Source organism: Amblyomma mixtum, chromosome 6 (genome assembly GCF_055824585.1).
Source record: "Amblyomma mixtum isolate Tamu chromosome 6, ASM5582458v1, whole genome shotgun sequence".
NCBI classification, from domain to species: Eukaryota; Metazoa; Arthropoda; class Arachnida; order Ixodida; family Ixodidae; genus Amblyomma; species Amblyomma mixtum.
This window is the reverse complement of record NC_143017.1, coordinates 44,996,626-45,021,676: the sequence shown is the minus strand read 5'-3', so window position 1 is coordinate 45,021,676 and position 25,051 is coordinate 44,996,626. Positions and strand designations below refer to the sequence as shown.

Sequence of the window (25,051 nt, the reverse complement as noted above, 5' to 3'; positions counted from 1 at the left end):
AAGCGCCTCGACGCCAATTCAACCAAACAACGTCGGCGTGGCCCGTTTGGCGCAGTATCAGCCGCCTCGTGGTGCACAAAATATGAGGGCTGCATGCTGTGGCTCTCTGCCCCCGAGAGATTTGGTTGAGCCGAGCTGCACAGTCAAGCTTGTGGCATAGTGCAGCTTGTGAGGCGTGAAGTACTTATCACGCCATTCGTCTCGACCTGGAAGTTAGACTTGAAAAAGAATTTTGCTCGCTCAACTCGGAATGCTCGAAAGCCTACAACTACACAGGTAGCTCAGTCTGACACAAGCTCAACATTCTGAAAGCATTCAAGTGACTTTTGTTTTGCCCGCGCACTAAATCCTTATATTCTGCCCACGTCGATGCAATAGTGTATTAACTAAACAGAAGAGTCAGGAGTCTTGGCACACGGCTGCAAGGCGAAACTTCTTTTCGTTAAGACTGCGCCTCTAGTGTCGACTTTCTTTTGTTGCGGGACAGGAATCATAAGTGCCTCTTTTTCCGTGCACTATGCGATGAACTATAGCCGTCGTCTACCCCCTTCAGGTTGGTACGCGTGTACCATGCTTTTATGCGAAGCGTAGAATGCTACTCCAGCTGAATATAAAGTGAAATGAACAAAATTTATTTCATTTTTATTGCCATCTGTAGACATGGGTTGAAACGAAGGCTGGGCTGATTTGCAGATAAGGCGCTTTGTTGCGTGCACGCGTTTCAACGTTTTTTTTTTTTTTGTCCTAGCTCATTACTACTCTTTTCTGAATCTCTTACCTTTCTCCAACCGGTGAAGACCAAGCGCTGCGGCAACCTTATTCAGACCAAGTTGATTGCCTCATAATTTCTATAACCTCTTATACACACTGGTGCGGGGCGAAAGTAATGGTGCGGGCACCAAAACTTGGAGGCTGTGTTCTTGCGCCCGAAATTCAAGGACGTGTATGTGAACTAAAATGCTTTGCAGTATTAAGTCGGATGAAGACAGCTAAGACACTAGTGCAGCTGAGGTAAAGAAGTTGCTGTGGCGATTCAAGCTGCGGTATTGTTTATTCTTAAATTACATTCAATACAGGGCTTCTCATCCCACAACAAGACGCGCGAAAACAGACCAAGAAGGGGGCACTCTCAGCAACTTGTTGAAATCATTGGTCGGCGTTCCATTCGTTGATTTCCCTGCCAGGGTCGGAAGGCGTCAGGGCCCTGAAGTCGGGAAACATCAGCTTCCTGTTTCCCACCACCTCGTCGAGTACGGGCGTCAGAAGCTTAGCGAACTTCTGTGCCCCTGCGGCAGAGAAGTGGACGCCGTCCCGGAAGAAGGTGAGCCAGTTCTGCAAAAAAAGAGAGAAAAAACAAACACGAAACAAAAAGTACTGTAGTCGGCGCAAGGCGAAGATTAATACTCGTAATGCATCCACAGGTGAAAAAGAAAAAAGATAATGATATTGCGATGGGGACAAAACAGAACATCGTGTCACACAGAAAAAAAATGCCACACAGAGGAAAAAAATGCTGATTTGAAAATATGGACGGTATCTTCTCAGGAAACTTATATGCATATATAGCTTTTTGCTAAAAATAGTCGTTTTAAAATGCCAGTTTTGCAGCTGAACTTTTAACCTTTAATGAATGGTTCCTCCATAATGGCCTGCTATCTAGGCTCACCAAAAAATGTGTTCGGGTAATCCAAGTTCTTGAATATAATTTGCGGGGAACATTTCCAAACGGGGAACTTTTCTGTGTTTGTCCATAGGTGTCCTTCACAAGCTGTTCTTCACAAATGATGCGCTGAATTGCTTATTGTAATTATTAAAAACAAAGCGAACAGCCACCTTCTTATATCATTACTAATTTTGAATCTTAAATACAGATTTTTGGTACCTAACTGTGTAAGCATACTGAAGTGTCGGTCGAATATCAGGCACAGGGAACTGTTCTCTCGTTTTCGTAATAATTTTTTTCGCACCCCATCGGAAAGCACGAATCGGGACACTTTTTCACCGCAGTGAAATCAACGTGATGGAGCCAAGAGATGAAAACATGTGAATTGTGATAGTGACATCAGACTTATTCTGCAAGTGGCGCAGGTAAAATCATGTGACATTTCTTTGCTTAAACGCGTATGAAGCGATTTCCCTTAGTTAACAAACATTTTCCAGTTCTTGTACCAAACGGCTATTTGACGCAAGCGAGGCTTCAATGCATCTGTGCCATTTTTGATTAACAATGACTCTATGCAATACACAATCTTCAGCGAAGATCGGCGTCCTTAAAGAAATTAACATTACTAATTATTGTTCACATACACTAAGGCCTCACGAGGACATTAAAAAGGGGAGCGGGGTTGTTGTAGAAGGAAGCCTAAAATGTTCAGAAAACAGGGGAGTTTGACAATTTAAAAAAAAAAGCGAGGGGGGGGAATGAGGCCAAATTTCGGGCAGGAAAAAACACCCTTAAATGTGTCATTAATGTACCAAATCAGCAATTGACCCTGGACGAATACCCTCGGCACTCCGAAAGTCTCCTCAAGCTGTTGCTACTGTTGCTCTTTGATAACAGCCTTTTGAAGTATTATGCTCATGGGTGCCCGTTGGTCCACCTACTGACTTTATTATTTATGTTGTACCAAGATAATTTTTTCAGTAATAAGTGATGGGGCGCAATGGCAAGGTCTTTTCGGAAGTTAAAAACATGCAATCAATAAAACAATCTCATAAAATGCACTCTCTAAATCGTACACGAATTCAGTGAGCTGATTGACACGAGAGTAACCACTGTAAAAATCATGTTGTTGGACAAAGAAGCGTAAACGCATGAGACAGGTGAGAGAGAGGACAAGATTACTAACCGCAGTTGTGCATAGTTGTGCGCTCTCGCCTCCGCCCCGTGTAGTTGCCATTTAATTTTATCGCACGTAGACCCTTTTTAGCCAAGAAAAAAAGAACAGAAAGAGACAGCTTGGACACAGGACGATGATGGGCGACACAGGAACAGCGCCTCTGTCGTTCATCTTCATCGTCGTGTGTCCACGCTGTTCCTTTCTCGAATGCCAAATAGACTATCCCGCAGCACGACCTTTGTGAAGAAAAAATCTGTTATTTAACAAAAAAAAAACTGTTCCTTGGGCAGCACCTTCTAGTCGCTCAAATTATAGCTCCAGAACGCGCACAATATACATGCACTTATTTTTCAACGAGAACAGCGCCCATTTTTCTCTCGAGTGTACTTGTACTTCTCACGAAATCACCAGAAACAAATTATGTCCACATTTCCTTATTGCATTCGCCGTGTCCGTTGCCTCACCTTCTGTAGTTCAGCGATTTCCCTTCTTATGGCGGAGAGAAGACTATTTCTTTTTTTTAAATTAAATGCCTTATAAGCCAGCAACTGTTTTCTATCTCAGACTTTGTGAAACAGAAATGAAGCTTCTGGTCGCTGGCGTAACAACTTCATATGAGTATCTTCTTGCATATGCCATTGCTTTTGTTCTTATATCAATAATGATGACAGCACATCACAAAGCTCCGCTATTTACTCACAGGCTCCGCTATCAGCCCTTCGAATGTGTTGAGTGTGCGGACGCCGCGCTTTGCGCCTACGTTGAGGCAGGCTTCCGCGAACTTCTGAACTCTTGCAAGCAGCATGGTTGGACGACCTGCGACAAAACATGGGCGGAAACAGGTGGTAGATGCGGTTACGTATGGAACCTCAACGCAGGCCTAAGAAATCGTGAACTTCTACCGGCAAATTTAGAAGAACTGAATGTTATAAGGTGTATCTAACGATGCTGATGCATATTTCACACCGCTAGCTTCGGCGGTTTCGCTGCTTCTGAAACGCTTTTACAACCTCAGCATATCGCATCACATACATCTAGTGGCGTACGGTGATTCGCTCCACAGAATTTCTAAATATTACTTAGAGGGAAAGCTGGCATCACCTTCAATACGAGTTTTATAAAGAGCACTCCAGACACGGTTGGAATGCCAGGCAGGTGAGGTTTTGCTTGGCTAGTGTTTAGCCTAAAACGTGGATTTTACTTCGACATTAGTAGTTGCGCCGCGATTATCTCCTCTGTGCGCAGATCAAGTAATTTAAATATGGCGTTGTTCGCTTTTTGAATGCAGTTAAATCAAGTCAATAATCGGGGCTAGTCCCTTCCGGACTAACACCGAAACCTCGAAGAAATGCTGTGATTTCTTCGACGTTTGCATCGAGGTGGGTTGTATCTTCATGACTTATTCCACGTTTTATGCCCAACAAAAGTCAAGTCAGGTAAGAAATATCATCTTCTCGACCTTGCCCACCTCTCCATGGTGGATGAAGTGCAGTGTCGCCAGCTTACTCTTAGGTATAATAAGGAACTCTATGCTTCTCTCGGGAGAGCACCGTCGCTCAGCCACTCGCTTAGGTGGCAGATAAGATGGGTAGCGCGATGCTGTACCCATATGATATATAGTGTAGTTCGCTATACCGTATCGAAATTTGGTAATTCTCGGTGATACAGGCTTATCCGAACGCCGGCCGATGCGGCGACTCGGATGGAGCGAACGGTAGCAAAGAAATGGAATGGTGACGTCACACACATAGCTTACGCAGGCCTTTTTTATATTATCAGCCGCGAAACTTCACGTAGGTTCCCTGTAGCAAGTCCGGTCGTCCGAGTGGGCCGAAATTCGGGTGCTTACATTTTGCAACGACGCCATAGTCAATAATGCAAACCGTCTTCGAGTTGCTTGCTTCGAGACTGTTGATAAATGCACAAACATCCGGCAGCAAAACGACTGATGTAGATGCATTAAAAAAAATTCATAGATTTAACTGTTCGGCAGTTAAGAAGTAAAAGCAAAAAAGAAAAGCATTTGTAGAAGAGTATGGCGACTTCTGGCGGCAGTATTTATTGACCGTTTCCATGCGACGCCGCCATCCGTAAACATCAGAAAGTGGCCCTGGGACTCATCACTTTTTGAAGCAGAGTTTACCAGCTGATAAGATCTAAGAGCTCTGTAGCGTATGGCCAAGAACTTCAAAGAGGTAAATAGCCAACATGGCGGCCGCTCTGAGCTACAAAATTTGTTCAGTATTACACACCTAAACAGAAACTGGCGGCACGGCACTTCATCCACCTTTGAGAGGCACAGGATTGCGAGGAAATGATGTTTCATATTAGGCTAGGATATTTTTGGGCATAAAACATGGATTCAGCCATAACAATGCTACGCTTCTTTAGGCGAAACTCGGTGAAATTATTTAAAAGCTTGTGTACTATAACACTTGCTTCAAACGTATTGAAGTGAAAAACGCATGATCAAAATAATTCAACCTGGCACATAGGAAAGAATCGCGCAGCAGCTATCTATGCAGAGGCAGAACCAACGTTTCTGCCCAACACTGGGCAAGCCTGATGCGAAATCTCATCTTTCCAGTATTCCCCAATGTGGAACACTCCGCCTCTCAGTATTCCGCCGCTGGCTTCGGAGCGAACTTGACATGGGAATTTTTCGGCCCGACAGCTGGCTACAAACTCGGTAGTGGGCACGCTGGAAGAATCTAAAATATGTTCCAACTGCGTCGCTTGTCCTGCGCTCTACACACTCTACACACACACACACAGCTGTGTACCGACAGATGGCGACGTAGAGAAGCGGGCGGTCCGAACGCTCAAATTGTTCTCGTCTGTTTGGGGTGAACCCGTCGTTGAAAGCCAGTTGTTTTCTCACGGACTTCAATGCTATTTTTTAGGACTGTGCCTTGACTTAGATATGACTGCGCTTTAACTATGGCGTTTATGGTGCTGCGGCCCGTGAAGGCGAAAGGACCTTGCTCCACGATGCACGACAGGTCACAAGTGGTGCAAAGAAAACTTGTCTCGGTTTTTTACACCGAAGGTGAAAAAATAATTGAGTGCCAGATTGCTGTGGGTCACTCACCGACGTTTCCTGTGCGGACGCTCCACTTATACTGGTCCAGGGGAGGCGGGGTTGCTAGGATTATCTTGCTCTTGGCAACCCCGCAGTCCTGCAAGAGACAGTAGTGGTTCTGGTCTGCGATTTGCTGCGAGTGCACTAAAAAGTGGAGCATTAATAGGAAAAAATTGGCAGCGGCTTAGCTCCGCTATGCCAGGATATACGTAGCCTGAGGTGAGGGCGAGGTGTCCACATCTCGGTGGACTCCTGAACCAGAGGGAAGGTGCATAACTGCCCTCTTGGAACAGTGGACACATCAAGCATGCTTTAAGCTAAGTGGTGGTAGTGACAGGTTCGTTTCTTAACGAGACAGTAGCGCCCCACTCAGACGCCACCAAACTCGTTTCACGCATGTCGCTACTTACCGGCTCCAAGTCCATTAAGTGCCATAGTCTTTCACACACGTCGCACACATAGCAAAACAGATTGTTCACAAAGTGGGCCTTAAAGGCCCGAGTCACAAAAGCACTTTCACTGAGTTTCACCGTATAGTTCGTCAATCGCCGAGTCTTGACATCGTCTTGAGGCTGCTGCTGAGTGGCCCCGGTACGCTGCTTAGCCTCCTGGCGACGCCCCATTTATATTTTTCTCCTGAGCAGTCTTTATCATCTCGGCACAAATGAACAGTAAAAGCCCTGAGCTTCCGGGCTGTGCCCACTTAAACTTGAAATAACGCATACAAACCCACTGGAGACGTGAAAAAAATTTAGGCGACCAAACGAAAGTGGGATCCCCTACACTTATTTTCTTGTTAAGCACGCGTTTGGTTCAGGTAAATGCATTTCGTGCCTTCGGTACGATGCTACTACTGTTATCTTTCTTCATATGTTACTCGAGAAAACAGAAACACGGCGCTATGGGCCGCCGAGGCAAGCAGAAATAAGTGGACGCGCACGGCTATAAATGAAGAACTGACTTAATATAAGCAAATCCAAGGGCTCACTTCAGCTGAAAAATAAATTTTTGCTGTTGTTTTTAAGGGCTCCTTTTAAAAAATACATAGTTAGATTACAAATGGGATGAGAGTTTATTTTTTAAACCCGACCGATCTTGCGGCCAAGTAAGGCCTATTGTTGCTTTCTATACGTCAGTGGACACTTTTTCATAAATCTTTCTTATATTTTTCATGTTTGACGACAGTCAGTTAACTGGATATTCTGTTCAGCAGGCAATGGTAGGGAAAGGGGGCTTGTCCCAATATACATACTAAATTAGTCTACATCTATTGACTCCCAAGAGAACAGAGTGAATATTTTTGAAATCAATTTTATTAGCGATGCTGATGAAAGTGGGAAACTGGTAGCAAAATCATTTTTTTAGGCGTCAGTAATTCAACGAGTAGTCAGAAGAAAGGACAACTACATGGTTCCGGTGGGACTCGAGCACATGACCTCCGCATGTTGCGCAGGATGCTCTGCCTACGGAGTTATTCAGCGGTTGTCGAACCTTCTTATTTCATAATCATCATCATCATCAGCCTCACTACGACCACTGCAGGGCAAAGGCCTCTCCCATGTCTGCCCAATTAACCCTGTCCTCTGCCAGCTGCAGTTACCTTATCACAACAAACTTCTTTATCTCATCCGCTCATTTAACTTTCTGCCGACCCTGCTCCGCTTGCCTTATTTCGGTATCCAGTCGATTACCTACACTACCAGTCGATTAACTATACTAAGTAGTATGTAACCAGTCATTAACTAGGACTGTGTTTGTGTTCTTCATTTGTCTTTGTGTATTTTCCTTTTTCAGCTACAGCGAGTTTGTTTAGGATTACGGTCATTTTTCAAATCCCGGATGCCCTTATAGTTAAGCATTACATTGCAACGTAGGCTAGGCACCATGCAGCGATATCTGACATGGGCGGCGTCGTCACCTGCAGGTAGTCAAGTATCTCCTCCAGGTTTGCGGTGTACTCCTCTAGGGGAAGCTGTGCGCCTCCTTGGTTCTGGGGCGTCGGGCTGTCGTTGGTGCCCAGCATGATGACGAAAGCGGCCACCAGGGGAGCGTCATGGCGGTCAAACAGGCGTCGGAGCACGTATTTTCCTCCGCGTGTGTTGTAACCGGAGAACCCGCGGACCAGCACGTCGCACTTCCTGCGTCGACGGCGCATACGGCATCCTCAGCGTTAGGTATCTCGCGACTCGTGCGGTGTTAAGCTGTCTCAACGAAGAGCTGCAATATTGCGTGATTAGTCATACGCGGCAATTCTGGATAAAAGCATTTTTCAAACAGAAAAATTTATGAACGCATTTTTTTTTTCATATACTGTAAGATTTCACTGCATTATAACCGCTGATTTTTCATGGTAAGCTTGCATTTTTTATCCTTTCACCGGTTCCCCCATTGCTTTTCTATCGCAGTCTTAGCTCGTCGCTACGAGTGATGGAAACATTCTCAAAGAAATATTTTTCTACGCATTGGAAGAATGGGTAATTACCTTCCATATTTACATAACAGTACCTGACAGCATTCAAGTATTCAAAATTTTTGTCTAAATCAAAAATTTTTGATTATGTGTGCGAAGTGTGCCCTGCCCATGTTCGAACAAACGTATATGCCTCATGGGGCGGGCGGGTGCCAAGTACAACTATCGGTGTCCCTTATTTGCTCCGCAAGTGGGACAGAATGTGAAATATTTTGCAGCGAGAGTTCTTAAGAGCTCTAGTGACCTTACGCATGACGTCACTACGAAACGACAGCCTGAGGTAGCCAAACACAATGATGTCACGAGTGACAATGCGAGAGTATGATACGGATAACAATGAACAAAAAAATGGAGGGGATGCATAAGTTCCGCCTTAAGGGTACGACGCGAAGCGTTAATGGGTTAATGTCCGTACATGCGGGATTGGCCATTCTCTAATTAACATTCGTAGATCGCTGGGTGTCCTCATAACACCCCTGGCGCAGTGCTGGAATGGTTAAGCGATGTGCCACTGTACAGCGATGGCAGGTGCTGCCAGAGGAGGGGCTTGTTCGACCCAGGTTGCTCTTCCCGAGCAAACTCTCGCGAACAATCATTATTAAACTGCCACCTGCCAAGGCGCGCACTTTTTCACAAACCGATGTTGTAGGTTGTGATGACGCCACAGGTTGTTTCTCTGGAACTTTTTCGTGGATTTTCTCCGTGAGCGTCTGTGATGGTTCAAACTGTCGCCAACGCTGACACAGGAAAATTGTTTCCGATATAGGAGTAGTAACACTCTCGACTTAATATTTCCACTGCTGCGGAAAGCTGTCGCTGAATGCTGTGTTACACAGTAGTAACCACCCTTCAACCTAAAGAAGTCACAGGGCCCTTCCCAGTACTTTCAAGAAAGCGCGCAATCCCCGAAGGTCGCAAAGCCTTCATCGTTTTATGGCCCATCTAACTATGCTGTAATCTCCGGGAGGCTCTCTTCAAGCGACTGGAACGCTGAGCGCTTTTCTTCATTATGCACCTTACCATGGTAGCTGTCCCATCAAACATGCTGATGTGGCTTCTAAGACAGTTGAGTTTTCTGGTCCTCAGTGCTTGCCTTAGAAGCGGAATGATGAAAACATGTTTTCAATAAACAGAATCCAAGTTGCAAACCTGGAATAGTGGTTGGCCAGTATGGTAGCCCAGCATCCTTCGGTAGAAAACCCTAGCTGTAAAAGGTGAACGAAAAAGTGCTATAAGAAAAGGATTACTTCGTCATTCACGATTCCTGCCACCAAATTGCTGTGAAAATAGCATTTTTTCTCTTTTCCAGACAAAAAAAAAAGTGACTGACATCATTTACACCAGCTCTATTGCTGTTTTGACATGTCGCTGATCCCTCAGTGCCATGGCGCGGCGAAGGCACGTGATCTTGATAAAACCTTGATTGCCGAAAAACCAGTCGTCATTTGTCATATTCAGTGCGCGTTATTTTTTCCTTTCTTCTACGGACCGAGTGATTGTTCTTTTGATCAAGCTTTTGTGTGCGTCCGTGATCGCATTCACTGCCATAGCGGTAGAAGACACGCGGAGACAGTGTAAGGAAAATATTGATGGCGTCCACGGATATTATACAGAATATTAGGGTACCTACGGGCATCCCGAATGTTTTCGGTGAGAGTTGAAAAGGTACTGAAGTGCACCAAAAGCGGAAATATGAAAGAATGCACTAAACCGTTACCATGGCGAACGAAACTTAGTTTTTTTTTTCATTTATTGATCCCTTAAAGGCCCGAAGGCATTACATAAGGGGGGGCATATATCTGTTTACAACGGCGATGATGGGAACATGCATAACAATAAAAGAACAAACATACAAACAAACATAAAAGGGGTTGTAGTCATATCAGGGTTTCCCAGCAGGTTATACATCATTTATTAAAGATATGTCAAGCAATACTCGCTACAAAGAGCTCAGAAGTGATCAAGATCTATGTGAGGTGAATTTTTATTTTCTCGCGGAATGTTTTGTGATCAGTGCATGCAGCGATGTCGTTAGGCAGTGAATTCCATAGTGCTATTGCGTTGGGGAAAAATGAGTTGTTGTAAGCAGACGTGTGGCCACTGATGCGTGCTATCGGGTTACCGTGACTAAGCCGGGAGGACGTTCGTAGTGGGGCGGTTAATAGAGCGTGCCGTGATCTTGTGTTATGATAAAATGTATGAAGTAAGCATAGGCGGGAAACGACGCGGCGTGATTCTAGTGTTGAGAGACGGAGGGACTGCTTGAGGGCGGTGACACTGGCTTCTCTTGAGTAACATGAAGTTATGAACCGAGCTGCACGATTTTGGATTGATTCCAATTCGATGGTGAGATACGATTGCCATGGGTGCCAGATGGATGATGCATACTCTAATTTTGGCCGCACAAATGTTTCATACGCGAGTTGTTTTATGTTAGGTGATGCAGATTTCAGATTTCTTCTCAGGTAGCCAAGTGTGCGTGAAGTGTCGGAGCAAATGGTTCTAATGTGGGTGACCCAAGAAAATGTTGATGTGAGATGTACACCTAGATATTTATAAGATTGTTCTAGTTTGATGGGGCTTGTGCGGTGTGGCTCACTAACAATTAGTTTTCAGCTCTGTGGTTTGTGGGAAGTTGTCCGCAGGCGAGATACCATAATGCCAACGCGCGGTCTTGGTCCAATTCTGCGCCGGAATGAAGCGTTCACTCTGCGAGAGAGGCGCCCAGAAACGCCGCAGTAGCACAGGTAGCGCAGTAGCACTGCTTCTATATGAAAGCTTACTTTCAGCTGAAACATCGCTGATCACACGGCGCTATATAGATATATCAGTATGTGGAGTTTAATGTTCCGACGTTGCACGTGCGCCGTGAGGTATGCAGTGTAGTGCAGGGCACTGGATAAATTTAGTCCGTCTGGCTTCTTTAACGTACCCTGACATCACAGAGCACACAGGTGTCTTTTCCATTCCACCTGTACTGAAATCAGACCGCCACTGCCTGAAGTCAAACCCGCTTCCTCGGGGTCTGCTTTCCTAACGCCAAACCCACTGAGCCACCTGCGGTGGGTAACATATAATTAAGACCGCGTTCTTAGAGTGTGGCATGTCAATCGTTGACAAAGATACACCAGATAAACTAGCGCAGCGTCGCATTGTTTTGCAGGCTGCGGAATTTCACCGCTTCGGTGTCCCGCCTTTGAAAGTGTGCCGGCGTCGTACTTTAACGTCTCATATGTTTCAGGCTGTTGATATTATGCAACCAACGTACGCGAAGTTTTCAGCACTCAGACGGCGACTGATTCTCAAGGACATAAAGTTGACTTTAAAAGTGGACTGCAAGGACCCTTAACGCATCGCTCCACTGTTATTGTAGGCTAGCCCCTCATAAAAATTTCTTTGGACAGTCTGTAGACTTTCTATTATTTTTTCTATAAACTCTATAGACTAAATCTATGGACTAGTCTACAAGTAATACAATTATTGTAGACAGTTTATACATATTCTATTGAGTTAAGGTCACAGGCTTTAGTGAACTTTTGTCGATAGACTCAGAATAGACATAAGGAAATATGTATACGAAGACAATATAGTGCATCAGAAGTCTAGAGAAAGTCTACAGACCATATTTATAACACAGAGTGCATTGCTCACACTCCTCGATCATGGGCTTGCTACTGTACATGAGCCATGATTGATCGTAACTTTTGATTATGTCATCGACCAATCCAGGCAATTTGTAGAAAACTGCATGGCGTAAATCACCAATAGCTCCAGGCGCCGAAAGCTGGTGAAAACACCGGCTGTATTTGTTCCATTCTTGCGTGCTAAAAGTGGTTCTGCAAGAATCGCTGCAAGTTTTCAGCCATCTGCACTGCATACTTATTTGGAGTATATCATATGCTACAGCAATATGACGCAGCTAAGCTTGCGAGAAGGACTCGCTTTGCAAAAAATTCGACTGAGAAACTTGAGACTACTTACTCCTACGTGTGAGAATGCGAAAGCAACAAAGTTGCTGACTCATGCGGCGTTGCAGAATGACTTTGAGTCATGATATGAGGCATCACTATGCATACTTTGTACAAATTCTATACACCTTACATACGTTACTTGTAAATGGCGAGTCATGATATATTGCAGAATTACTGAGTCATGACTATGACCATGTGTCACGGCTTTCATAGGTTATAGTACGTTTCATTTCGTCATATTTGTCTACACATGCTCGCTTACATGTGTTGCGGCATCGTACACCGGCGTTTTGACATCCTCTGAATTTCTGCATATGTGTTAATGGGACATATAACGCTTTTCCATTCATAACGGTTCTGCTTTATAACTCAGAGCAGCGCAAAACAGACGTCACTGCCACAACTCTGAATCAACCTTTGTACTCAAATGGAACCGCACCCGCTTTTCGCAGTACTCCGGAGACAAGGACTGTACTCACTTGCGTCAGGGAGTCTCCAAGTAACCAGATACGGGGGTAATCGATGCGCGCCGTATCGATAGCTGTACCATTGATATCCGATGTACCTCCAAGGTCAAGAACGTTCAAGAGTAGACAGGAAAAGAAGACAGAGAGTGTTTTGACCATTTTCCTGTCGTAGCGCGGCCTGCGGGTGTCTTAAGAAAAGCCTTTCTGCTGCTACGTGTTTGAACAAACACAGCGCTCCCCAGGGTGTAATCATGCGTGCGTGATTGAGTAAAGGTAATAGCAGAAGCTCGCGATAACAGACCTTTGCGACTCTTTGTTCGGCCTGATACGAAGCGCCGGTAGAGAAGAATGAACCTGATATGAACAGGTGGGCGTAGAGTTTGTATTGCTTGCCTCATTCGTACTTTCACACCCTTTTACACTGTATAAGAAAAAAGGCTCCATTTGTTAACTGCCAGTGAGACACTATGTCTGGGTTATTTTCTCTGTAGCCATTAATGTTGGTGAAATTGTAATGCTCGTGTTACGAGTTTGACTGAAAATTGATGGCAGCTTTGGCCAAAGAGCGCATGGCTCAAGGTAGGTTTCATTACACAAGGAAGCTCACACAATAGACACACTAGGAAACTTCATTACACAGTCGAAACCGTCAGGTACCCGGAGGCACTGGGGATTGAACCCCGCATTTCCAGCATGTGGTTCACTAAACTGACTTGTTGAGCTAAAGTTTTCCCCAAGAGTGAAGCACACAAGTCTTATGGTAGGGAGAGTTTTGTCATATAATCTTTTTTCAATTCTGAGCAATGCCAGAATATATGTGAACGGGAGGGTATTTCAACTCTAAATTCACGAGCTGGGAGTTGGCTGTGCAGCCAAGCATTCACTGTTCGGTGCCTCAGTAGTGTACGCAAGGTTCTCTTTTAAACATTTACAATGTCCAGTCTCTTGAAATCATTACATGGGTGCGTACCAACTGCACGCCGTCTACTAATTACTGCATAGAGCTTGCAGAATTTCTCAGCAGCCATAGCTTTCCAGTCAGCATTTTTCGTGTCATTTTGAGGAAGCTTCTAAAGAGAAGTTGTCAGGGTTTTAACTTGGTTAAACCGATTACAATACGAAAGCACCGGTTATTTCATACAGTTCGGCCAAGGTCAAATTTCGGGGGTGGCCAATTGTTTGCAGGACCTGGGCCAAATTTGGAGGTAACCAAAGTTTTGGGAACGGTCGATTATGGTTGAGTATCGATTTTGGTGCTAATCGGCGAACGTTGAATTTCGGGAGTGGCGCGGACAAAATTTTGGAAATACCCAGGGCCAAACTATGAGGTCAGCATAATGTTGAGCGCAGTCAATTATAGTCTGACATCAATTTTGGCCCAAATCACCAAGATCAAATTTGGGTGGTGACCAGGGCGAAATTTTGAAATGGGAACGACCAAATGTGGCAGTCACCATCGTGTTCGCCATGGCCAGCTGCGGCGTTGGACAGGACAAAATTGGAGGTATCTATGTGTTGCGCTTTCTTCGCTAAAAGCGCAACACATTTTGAAGCCCAGGATTTGAATCTTGGAGACTAGGGGAATGGGCTGGTTCCCTAGCGTGAGTGAGATGGGAGGGTTGGCGGGATCTTGCGGCCTGGAACGGTAGAGGAAGAAGGGCAGCAGGCTAGGCCGCTCGCGCGAGCATACGAGTCGTTGATATTGAGGGCCAACTATCGGCTGTGTTCGATGTCGCCATCACTGCCTCGATTGGCCCAGACAGTGACGTCGTGAGCACAGAAGCTGAAATATATGTCGGGGACTTGGGTTAGTTGGTGGGGGAGTTCGAGAAAGGCGATGTTGAAAAGTATAGGAGAGAGCACAGCACCCTGAGGTGTTCCTCTACTAAGCTTTCGACAACGTTACCCAGGCAGCCGTCCTAGAAGGCCTCCACGCCCTAGGCGTAGGCTCGCGGGCGTACAATTATGTCCGCGACATCTTTTGAGACCGGTGGTCGCCCAGGGTGGGTGTGGCTGTGCGTTCGGAGAGGAAGTCGCGGACATAATTGTACGTCCACAGGTCTAGGTCTAGGGCTCAGAGACCTTCTAGGATGGCTGCTTGGGTAATGTTGTCTAAACATTTTGTTAGGTCGACCCCGAGGATAGCCTTGGTGTCGCCCGCGGAATTGTGAAGGATGTGGTGTTTGAGTTGCAGAACGACTAGGAAGACGTCCTGGGTGGATAAGCCCGGGCGGAAACCAAACATGCACGAAGGCTTGAGGTTGTTCTCCGGATACCGGCTGAGCCGGGTATGGAGAACGTGCTTCTTGAGCTTGCCCACACAATACGTAAGAAAGAGGGGACGGAGGTTAGTGGGGAGAAGTGGTTTGCCAAACTGGAAAATAAAGAGTACTTTGCATCTTTCCACTGATGTGGGAGTCACCGCGCAGCCAGAGTTCATTGAAGTAGGTTAAAGCTTTGACGGAGGGCGGATCGAGGTTGCGGAGTGCCTTGTTGTGCACTCCGTCGGGGTCAGTAGCTGAGGACCTGTTAAAACGAGAAAGTTTGCCCTGACTTCCGCCTCTGTGATCGGTGATACTCTTTGACGATGATGAGCCAACCAACAGTGCCGCGGGACGAAGCGCTCGCGCTAGGTCAGACACGCAAGAGACGATTTTGCTCGACCAAGAACCAGTGGATTAATTCCACGTAGAAGACGACGATGAGTGGGCAGTGCCGCGGTTTCTCCAGAGGCCAACAACAGCGGAGTGCTCGCACTAGGCCAGTCACAAACAGACAAGAAAAAAGACAACAGACGATTTTGCTCGAGGTTGTTACCCATCTGTTTAGTGCTTACGCCGACGAACACGTTCTGCGGCAGCTCCAAACCAACACCTGCTGATGACTGGCCCAAGCTGCTCGCTACGATCTGAATTTGAAGCCAGAGTGTCCACAGTGTGCAGAGAGCAGTTGTTCTCTATCCCACGCGATGTGGGTATGCAAACCCAGTCCCCACTTCGCTCCCCATCCTGCCCTCACTAAAGAGGCTTGGGAGGCCCTTCTCCTCGGGTGCACGACGATCGGGGCTCAAGCAGCCGTTGCCAGCCGTGCTCGCGAGACGGCTAGCACTCGCGGCGGCCCGGAATAGGTTCGCTGGCCAACTGAGGGCGGCATTCACCATCTTCGCTGGCCCGCGTCCTCTTTCATTGTGCCAATAAAGGTGTTTCACAAGCAAGCACTACTAGGACTAAGGAGAACGTGTTGTCGGGCTAGTTGGTTCAACACTTTAGACATGGCATGCCTGCCATGTGCCATGTGCAAAAATTACTAGTGCTTGAGACAGGACATGGCATGTCTGCCATGTCTCAAGCACTAGTAATTTTTTGTTCTTGAGGATCTGGGCAATGGCGTGGAAGTGAAACTAAAACCCTTTGTAATGGTCGTGTCTTCCCGTTGGTTCGCACTTGTGCAACCTCAATAGCTGTGTAGCGCACTTTCTCTGTAGTAAGTGGCATCACCATCGCGGCATGGGGCAACAGAAAAACCCCTGTGTTGGCTAGTTCACCCATGAGAGTGATATCCGAGTGCACGCGGGAGTGGAAATTTTCAGCAGCAATCGGCATCGCTCTTTTGCGCTGGTAGAGCCAATGAATCCACTGCCTGTCGATTGCTCTACCATGTTCAAGAAGATATGGCCGTTGCACATCTGTTCGGGATTAAAAAAAAAACTTTGGTCCTCCCATTACTTAGTATTTTTTCTTCTTCTTTTATGTCTATATTTTTCTGAGTATTTTTCTCAGCACTCCGAGTAAACTGAATCAGACGCAACGTGATAAGAAATGCAACAAAAAATGATAAAATCTCTCAACCGCACATTTTTCTTCCCACATTAATCATTAGTCCTACTTGAAATTAGGAGAAAGAAATAGGCATAGGCCGGCTGTGTAATACGAAGGCAATATAAAGGAATGCCGCTAAGAGTATTGAACTGCATTCAAAGAGAAGGCAAGCGTAACAGAGAGCGGTAGAAACGTGGGCGCATGGGATTATGAAGTTAACGGAGCTGGGGGTCCCAGCTGGCACAGGCAGGGTTTATTATGTATTTATTATTTATTATAACTTATTATAACAGAGAGCGGTAGAAAGGTGGGCGCAGCATTCGATAGAGATAATGCAGAGGCATTTGCACTGCTGTAGGCGTAGTTAGTTAGACTGAATATGATTGTGACAAATCATTCACAAAGAAACAAGGATCACTTCTCCAACAAGCGCAAGCGCAAACAAGGACTCAGTCACTACACACTTCGTGCTTTCCTGCAGAGCCGATCCTCAAATTGTAAATTCTGCACTGCACTTATCTCCTTCCCCGACATATTTTAGGAATAGTCAAAATGAAAACAGCTAATTTCCAAAATGCAGGAAAGTGATCTGTGTCGCTGACAGTAGGAACAACTTTGGCGCACAAGCTAAATTCAACCAAAGGCATAAAAGAATTGTTACAATTAAACGAAGTGTCAAAAATTAAAAAGTGATTACACCAGTGGAAATGTGGATGATCACCGCTACTCTAAGCATGAATAAGTCTATATAGCAGTAAAAAGTAAGTAAGCCGTCCACTAGCCCACTCTGTTTTAGGGGCAGGGCAATCTACCCAAGTCCCGGAGTAGATTTCGATCACTAAATAGTATCATCATGAGCCTGACTCCGCCCACTGCAGGTCAAAGGCCTCCCCCATATCTCTCCAATCAACCCTGTCCTGTGGAAGCTGAGGCCACCTTCTGCCCGCAAACTTCTCAATCTCATCCACCGATCTAACTTTCTGCCGCCCCCTGCTGTTCATACCTACGGCATGCTCACTCATGGCAACAGAGGCATATTCCTGCTATAAAGCATAGCAGCCCGTTGTGCCCTGGCGGTGAGGGCTGCTCTCAATTTTTTTTATTTCTTTTTATTGGCCATTCTGTCGTATGAAAAGCATAGTAATTTGACTCAGTGTACAATGAAAGAAGGCTTTTAAACGCAGCACCGGAGTTCGATACTAGCACATTAGAGTGGATTGAAGCTTCGGTTAAATTCATCGTAACAACTAAAACCTCGAGGGTTTCGAAGAGGAAAATTTTTTCGTTGCTAGTCGTAAGTATTTCGTACTTTTACTTGCGAAAATCTACGCCAGGGCTTGGGCTGAATACCCTGTTCCTAAAACAGAGTTCTTTAAAGAAGTGCTTACTTCATTTTTACTCCTGTATACGCTAATCTGTGCTCAGAAGGTAGCTTGTGCATACTGTTATTCTGCAACAGTTGCGTTTCGTTAGAGTGCTGCGTCCACGCATGAGTCAGGCATGAGTGTGTGATATTTTGAACCCAAGAAAAGGAGCAGCGCCAAAGCATGCAACACCACAGAAGAACAAAGGAGAAGACACAAGCGCTGACTGTAAACTGAATTTTATTCAAGAAAGGCATAGCTTAAATAAGGCGGGGAACAAAGGTGAAGGGGAAGAGAACGAACAATCCTGAAAGACAACAGCAAGCCCAAGCAAGCGAGAAAATTCAAAATGGTTCAAACAAGGGGCAACAAGGTCCCAAATGCACCAACTAGCCCAAAAAAAGTTTTATTGAAGTGTGTGATAATCGTGTTTCTGCTTTTGGAGAGTTACGAGGAGTGCTTCATGACGTGACAAACGTGTGGCCACGGACCTAAGCCTGTTGTCGCGTGGCGCTCCTGCAGTAAGCGTCCAGAAAACATTCGTCCTCAGTTCGGGCTGTCGGTCGCTTGTGACCTTGGCCTGCTGCATACGCGAAGCGTTCAGAGCACAACGCTCCACGTCGGCTGCACGCATAGCCCTCCCGCAAAGTGACTCACGTTATACGTCGATGCTGCGCTGTAAAAGAGACGAGAGCCGCGTGCGTGGCACCCTTACCATGCGATAACGCGCACCCTCCGGGAACCACATGGGCCCAGGCCGCCCGCAATGTATGACCTCACAGGACCCACTCTAGATGTAAACCGGATGCGCTTAGTGGGGACAGAACGGAGGAGGACGTACTCAGACAACTCGACGTTTCCGTTCACGTGGAGCGCATTGAAGTTACATGGAGAGTGCAGGGCAAGCTATCGCGAAACAGCACGCCTGCACAAGAACCAGAAAAGAACAGACGAGGTACGCCTAGACTGGTCAAACCAATTTGCTTATCAGTTCAGCAGACAAGGGCAGGGAAATGAGGGGCTTGTTACGACATACATAAGAAGCACGCCAACTGTCACCGAAACCGACGAGCATAGGATAATGTTTAGATCTTATTCTTTTTTTAATTTGCGGTGTTGATGAAAGGTAAATGAACTGTGCAGTAAGTTTATCACTGAAAGATAATTGCTTATAAATTAAAAAAAACACGTGCCGCCGGTGCGATCCGAAAGCACCAACTCCTAGTTTCGCGTCCGGTGCTCTATCAGCATTACCGATCAGCTTGGGTTGCTTAAGTAGTTCCGTCTCTCCCACTGCTCCTTCTCTTGATCACCCATGCCCCAGACCACCTGCCTACATTCTCACCAGCCAGCTGGTGCACGCGACGAGTTTTCGGTCGCAGTAATCTTTGCGGCGCCGTTCATCCGTACATTCTCGAGTGCAGGTATTGCTGGAGTTGCAACAAGATGAGCGGTGAATTGAGAGCCAAGAAAGTAGGAAGTTTGTGGGGACACGTTAGCCGCAGATGGAACAGGACAGAGTAAATTGGAGGTCACTAGGCCTTTCTCCTGCAGTGCAGTTAACTTGGCTGGTGATAATGAAGAATGACGGATAGACACAGGAGAGTAATTTTGAAACAGTGCCCGATTGCAATCAGTAATGATTGGCAAATTATGGTCCTGGACTGTTCCACGTTTCAGCAAAAGCAGCACATAGAATAATTTTGTGGATGTTTACATTACATGTAAAAGAGCTTCACCGCAGCAGATTCTGGTCATCTTGAAGTGCCGTTAAAGAAATGAAATTCATGAAGTTTATTTTTTTGTTATAGCACTAGTTTGAATGCATGATAAACCATTCAGAAATGCATTTTGAATTTAGCGTGTAGGCAAAACAAATCAATGAGAATCTCAACCGGAAAAAACACACCACGTCTTAATCAGAACGCCGGTGGTCAATATTAATCACTAGTGGATAAGAAACTCAACTCAGAAGTCACCTGAAACAGCTGATGAGTGTGCTGTCTGCAACAATTTACTTTTTATCACCAACTCGTTACAAATTTTATACCCTTGAACGGCTTCAGCAAATCCCGTCGCGGCTCAAGAATCGGTTTGATCAAGCGCTGTGCCTTGGGTAAACGCTTCTTATTAACACTTGTGTTATTCGCATTATCTCTGTCGCTATGTTCCTATTCTTAAGAGTAGGGTAAAACAATAGCAGCCAAGATTTTGCTCTTTTTCGGGTGAGGGCTAGAGAAACACGTAGCTTTAAAGAACCCTTCATTCTACTCCTTCAGTTCGCTAATTTGCAGGCAAGCAACTTACCACGGATAAAGTCACTCATGTCGCTGTTCCTGTAAAAAATACCACTTCTCTTATTAATGCGAAACCATTCGAGTGCTCATGGAGACAAAAACCTGGCGTCACCCAAATTATTGCGGTGTTACAAAATTCGCGATTGGTCGAAAGAGTCTCACATCATCAAAGGCGGGAAAGTACAAGTACTTACAGCTGCACCAAAAAGAAAGGAATAGAACAGTATAGGAATAGAATGTGAATAGAATTGCAATGACTTCGCATTTTCGTCTTTTATGGCAATTACACCATAAAACGCACCGCATCAGTTCCAGCGTCTCTGCAGCGCGGTTCGACATGAGCGGTTACGAAAATATTGTGACTCTGATTTGGCACGCAAGTGTAGATGAAATCATACGCTTTGCTTCCTAAGTCTGGGGAGAAGCGAGAGGCACGGATGCGCCACACTCAGCCTTCCCCACCTCCAACCCGGTATAGAGAAAGAGATAGTTAAGGGAGGACGAGGGTCTATAACTAACTTTTTATTTATGGCTAGAATCTCATGAAACTTTGCGCACAGATGTGTTTTTCTCTTCTGATTCCAAATATGTAATCATAGTTGAGCTGGTGGTCTTAAATCTTACAAAGTCTAGGATCTAATTAGGTAATTTCTTACGCAGCTTTAATGAACTTTCTCATTGCATTTTGTTGCTTTTCATTGCATGAATTGATAGCCAGAGAGTTCCCATACCCGATGACATTCTTTGTTTTTCTCTAAAGGCATGTCATTCTGACATATTATGTTGAGAGTAAAAGGTCGCAATATTTGACACTGACTCATTAACCTAACTGTAAATTGCTATTTATACATGGCCTAAACAAAAAAAAAGTAAGAATGTCATCGGGTATGAGAGTTCGCTGGCTATCAATTCATGTAATTAAAAGCAATAAAATGTAATGAGAAAGTTCATTAAAGCTCATTAAAAAGCTCAAAAAAGTTCATTAAAAAGGTCAGTTTTAGGACCCTCGTTCCTCCTTAATTACCTTCTTCCGATATCCAAGAAAGCCACCAGTCACCGAACCCAAGGAGAATAGGGAAATCCTTATATCTTTTTTCTTTAATTGATGATGTTGTTTAGTAAGAAATTAATGACGTAATTATTTTATTGCTTAAAGATCACTGATTAGAAAGTAGAAAAAACAACCACGTGCCGCCAGTGGGATCCGAATCCACGACCTCCGAATTTAACGTCTCATGTTATGCCAGCAGGGCTACGACGGCGGCTGTCCAGTCTACTGCTTTCGAGTTTATTAATGTTGCGTGTAACATAACCTTGAGAGTGTTCACTAGCGCCACCCTCACCCATAGCGGTGGACGTTGTACGTCATGTATACCTGTAAGCGCCTAGTGCAACGTGATGATAAATTAGGCACACAATCAGTTGCGTAGCTGAAGAGAGTGCTATTTCCAACAGTGTGTTGCCTCCGGGAGGCGTAGCACGCACATCGTTGTGCAATTAGCCTATGACGCGTGGAGCATGCACATCATTTATCTCGAAAGTGTTGTTCCCTCAAAACTGCGTAAGCAAGAGACCGCGCACTGTGCTGCAAGACCAGACTTCCAGGAACGGAAAGCAGTCTCTCTATTGTGCCGCAGAGAAGGACGCTTGTTCACGTGCCCAAAGCACTCCTGGGGCTGAGGGAATTCTTCGTCGAGGACAATATGCAGCACAGTTTCCACGACCGCCGTCGTATGAACCAGTGACGAGATATATGTCGCCTAAAGTGCCAATGATAAGATAATCGGACGACGCTTTCGACATATGCGCTGCACAAAGGCGTTTCGCAAAGAACTGTGTCGCCATCAGGAAGTACTTAAGTTTATTAGAAAAAAAATAAAGAAAAAAGGCATCCATCACATGCACTGATAATAAATTGCTGACGAATGCCTTTCGGCCTTTTTTTGTTCTCTTGAAAGGGACTTGTCACGCGCAGGGTGATTTTTTGCTCAGTAATTGCTAATACTGTTTGTCGGTAGAGCACCCTACAGGGTGGAGAGCAGAAAGAATTTTTGCCCTTCGTACTGACAAAAGCGAAGGTCTCTACAAAAAACACAGACAGCAATACAACCACAACACTAGGAGAACAAGTTTACAACGCATACGAAATGTATTTCACCAATTATGTTTAGTCCTAATTTCAAACGATGACAACGCGCAAAATTGTTGGAAAGCAGCTGGTAAAGAGTTCTGTTGTACTGCAATTCTGGGAAAAAGTAAGTGGGCGTATGCGTGAATCTGTGATGGTGGGGTGGGGCAAAAATAATCATGTCTATCTCAGAAACGCCTTGACTGTCATGAAACTCATGTGTTGAATCAATGCTAAAGAAGTTACTGGATAATAAAAAACAACTTTATGCCTATCCGATTGCCGGCGATTGGCCAAATTAGTTAACTATGGTGAATTGAGCATCTCTGTGATCGACTGTTGTCATAAAAAATTTGGTTATAAGAATCTGGCTGCTCTGCGCTGCACTCTCTCGAGTCTTCGAACTAATACGATTTTAAAAAGGCACCATACAAAGCTAGTGTACTCTAATGTGCGTCTCGCGTATGTTAAGTAAGCTGTAAGTTTAGAAGAGCCTGAAGCGAGTTTTATCTTCTTATGTTCAACAAATCTGAATAATGCTTGTCCGCCAACATCAGTTATTACCTATAGTTAGTCATAAATATGTGGCTATGCGAACTGTATTACGGTAAAGCCCTGCATTTGAATATCATCAAGTACATGCTTAATCTTGCTAGTAATCTTAGTAGAATGGTTCTTTGCTGGTTCATATTCATTTTCCGCTTGTAATACGGGCTTTTTACTGCAATCAAAGAGCCGCCTAACAATTTTTAGCCTTGCCTGGTCTGTATTTTTCAGTAACGGTAACAATCATCAGCAAAGAAGCCGGACGGTAACATTTGTATAAATATTAGCAGTGATGTCGTTAATACAGATTAAAATCAAAACTGATCACAGGACATATCCTTCAAGGATCGCGCAAGTTAGACCTAAGCATTCTGACCTACAAGCGCTATTCCCTACATACTGAGCTCTGGTTGACAAGTATGTCATTGTATGGTCTATTACATCATCATCATCATCAACAACAGCCTTACTACGTCCATTTAGGCCAAAGCCTCTCCCAAGTCTCTCCAAATAACGTGGTCCTTTGCCAGCTGCGGCCTCTGTATCCCCGCAGACGGTCCGAACACCTAATTTTCTGCCGTCTTCTACGCTTGCCTTCCCTTGGTATCCAGTCTGTTATCCTTAACGGCCATTACACATCTTGCTTTCTCATTACATTTCCTGCTGAAGCCAACTTCTTATAATCTATTACATTACGACAGAGTCTTACTAGTTTTTCAAAGAAGTCAGGATGAGATATGCTTGCGAAGGCCTTAGATATGTCAAGACAAATTGCGTCAGCCTGTTCCTTATTATCCAGTGTCCTGCCTACGTCGAAGGTGGTTTCTAGAAGTTATGTTATCGTGGAAAGTTTCTGTCTGGCTACGTGCTCGTAAGAAAAAGCAAAGATTTTCAGATAGAAGTGAAATGATTTAGAAATGAGATTCTAGAAGCTTGCAAATGACTCGCGTTAATGAGATTGGCCGGTAATCTTTAATACTTTGATGGTCTCCTTATTTTTTGTTCTCATTACCTCAGCTTCACACCAATTAATTGAGCGAGGTGTTAATAATAATCAGCATATAGTGAGCAGTCCAATATACGTGTCTCCGCAAAAATGCAGCTGTATCGCGTACCCGAGGTTCTTTAAACCGGGCTTAGGTGGCCTCGGATCGGGGATTTACGAAGGAGTGCATGCACACATTCAGCGAGCTGACGCAAGCCTACAGAGCCTCACGCCAGCTCTACCCCCCGCCCCACTCCTCCCTAGATCACAAACAAGCAACACTCTGGCGCAGACTACAGACACACTCTCTCCCCTCAATCCTTACCCTAGCCCACTATCATCCATCCTTTCCCACTCCCGCATGTGCCCTATGCCCAGAACCCTTTGCTTCTTCCCTGCACATCCTTTCCCTCTGCCCTGCGGACCCTCCCCCGCGGGACCTAGAGAACCTCAAGACCTGGGAGGACTGGGAGCCCCTGCTGCGCTCGGAGGACCCGGCCGTGCAGACCATTGCCACCGGCCGTGCTGCCAGTGTTATGGACCTTAGGAACATAAACACTTGAGTGCAGTGAGGTCGTGCGGGGACCCTGGGGCGTGCCCCGAATTCCTTGTAAAACAAACTTTTTTTTTTCTCTATCTCTCTCTCTCCGCACTGGAAAATTAGTTTTTGAGGAAAGGAAATATGAAGAAAATATTTATTGTAGTACAGGTGGGGAAGAGGAGGGTGGTGCCCTCAGTCCAGAACTCCATAGGCGTAAGCTGCTGCCCTTGCTCCTTCTCCCTTCTTCTGAAGTAGACAGTGCCGCCTAGCTCGACAGTGCCTGAGCTAGACAGTGCCTCAGGAGCTCTAGTTTGTTTATATCTTCCATAGTTGACATCATGGAGTGTAAAAAAATGTCTGTTTCCTAGGAACGCAGATATCCAAGCAATTAAGTAGTGTGGGAACTGCAGTCTGCAGTCTTAGCAATAATATGGTGTGTTCCACACTGTCATAAGCTTTGGCTACATCTAATGTAAGCAAAGCAGCATGCATTTTTTCGCGCCGCGCAAGGAGAATTCGACTCTCGAGGTCAACATGTGCAT

The 25,051-nt window shown here is 45.3% G+C and overlaps 1 protein-coding gene across 1 annotated transcript; it reads right to left on the bottom strand.

The window, feature by feature from the left end:
- Positions 1-1,026: 1,026 nt before the first annotated feature.
- On the bottom strand, positions 1,027-13,079 carry LOC149338947 (isoamyl acetate-hydrolyzing esterase 1 homolog). The gene is made up of 6 exons (XM_089547823.1): positions 12,843-13,079; positions 9,542-9,597; positions 7,841-8,060; positions 5,932-6,019; positions 3,541-3,656; positions 1,027-1,332 (listed from the first exon to the last, which is right to left on the bottom strand). The coding sequence occupies exons 1-6, from the start codon at positions 12,987-12,989 to the stop codon at positions 1,147-1,149; spliced, it is 813 nt and encodes a 270-aa protein (XP_089403949.1). The 5' UTR covers positions 12,990-13,079; the 3' UTR covers positions 1,027-1,146.
- Between the last annotated feature and the right edge of the window lie 11,972 nt (positions 13,080-25,051).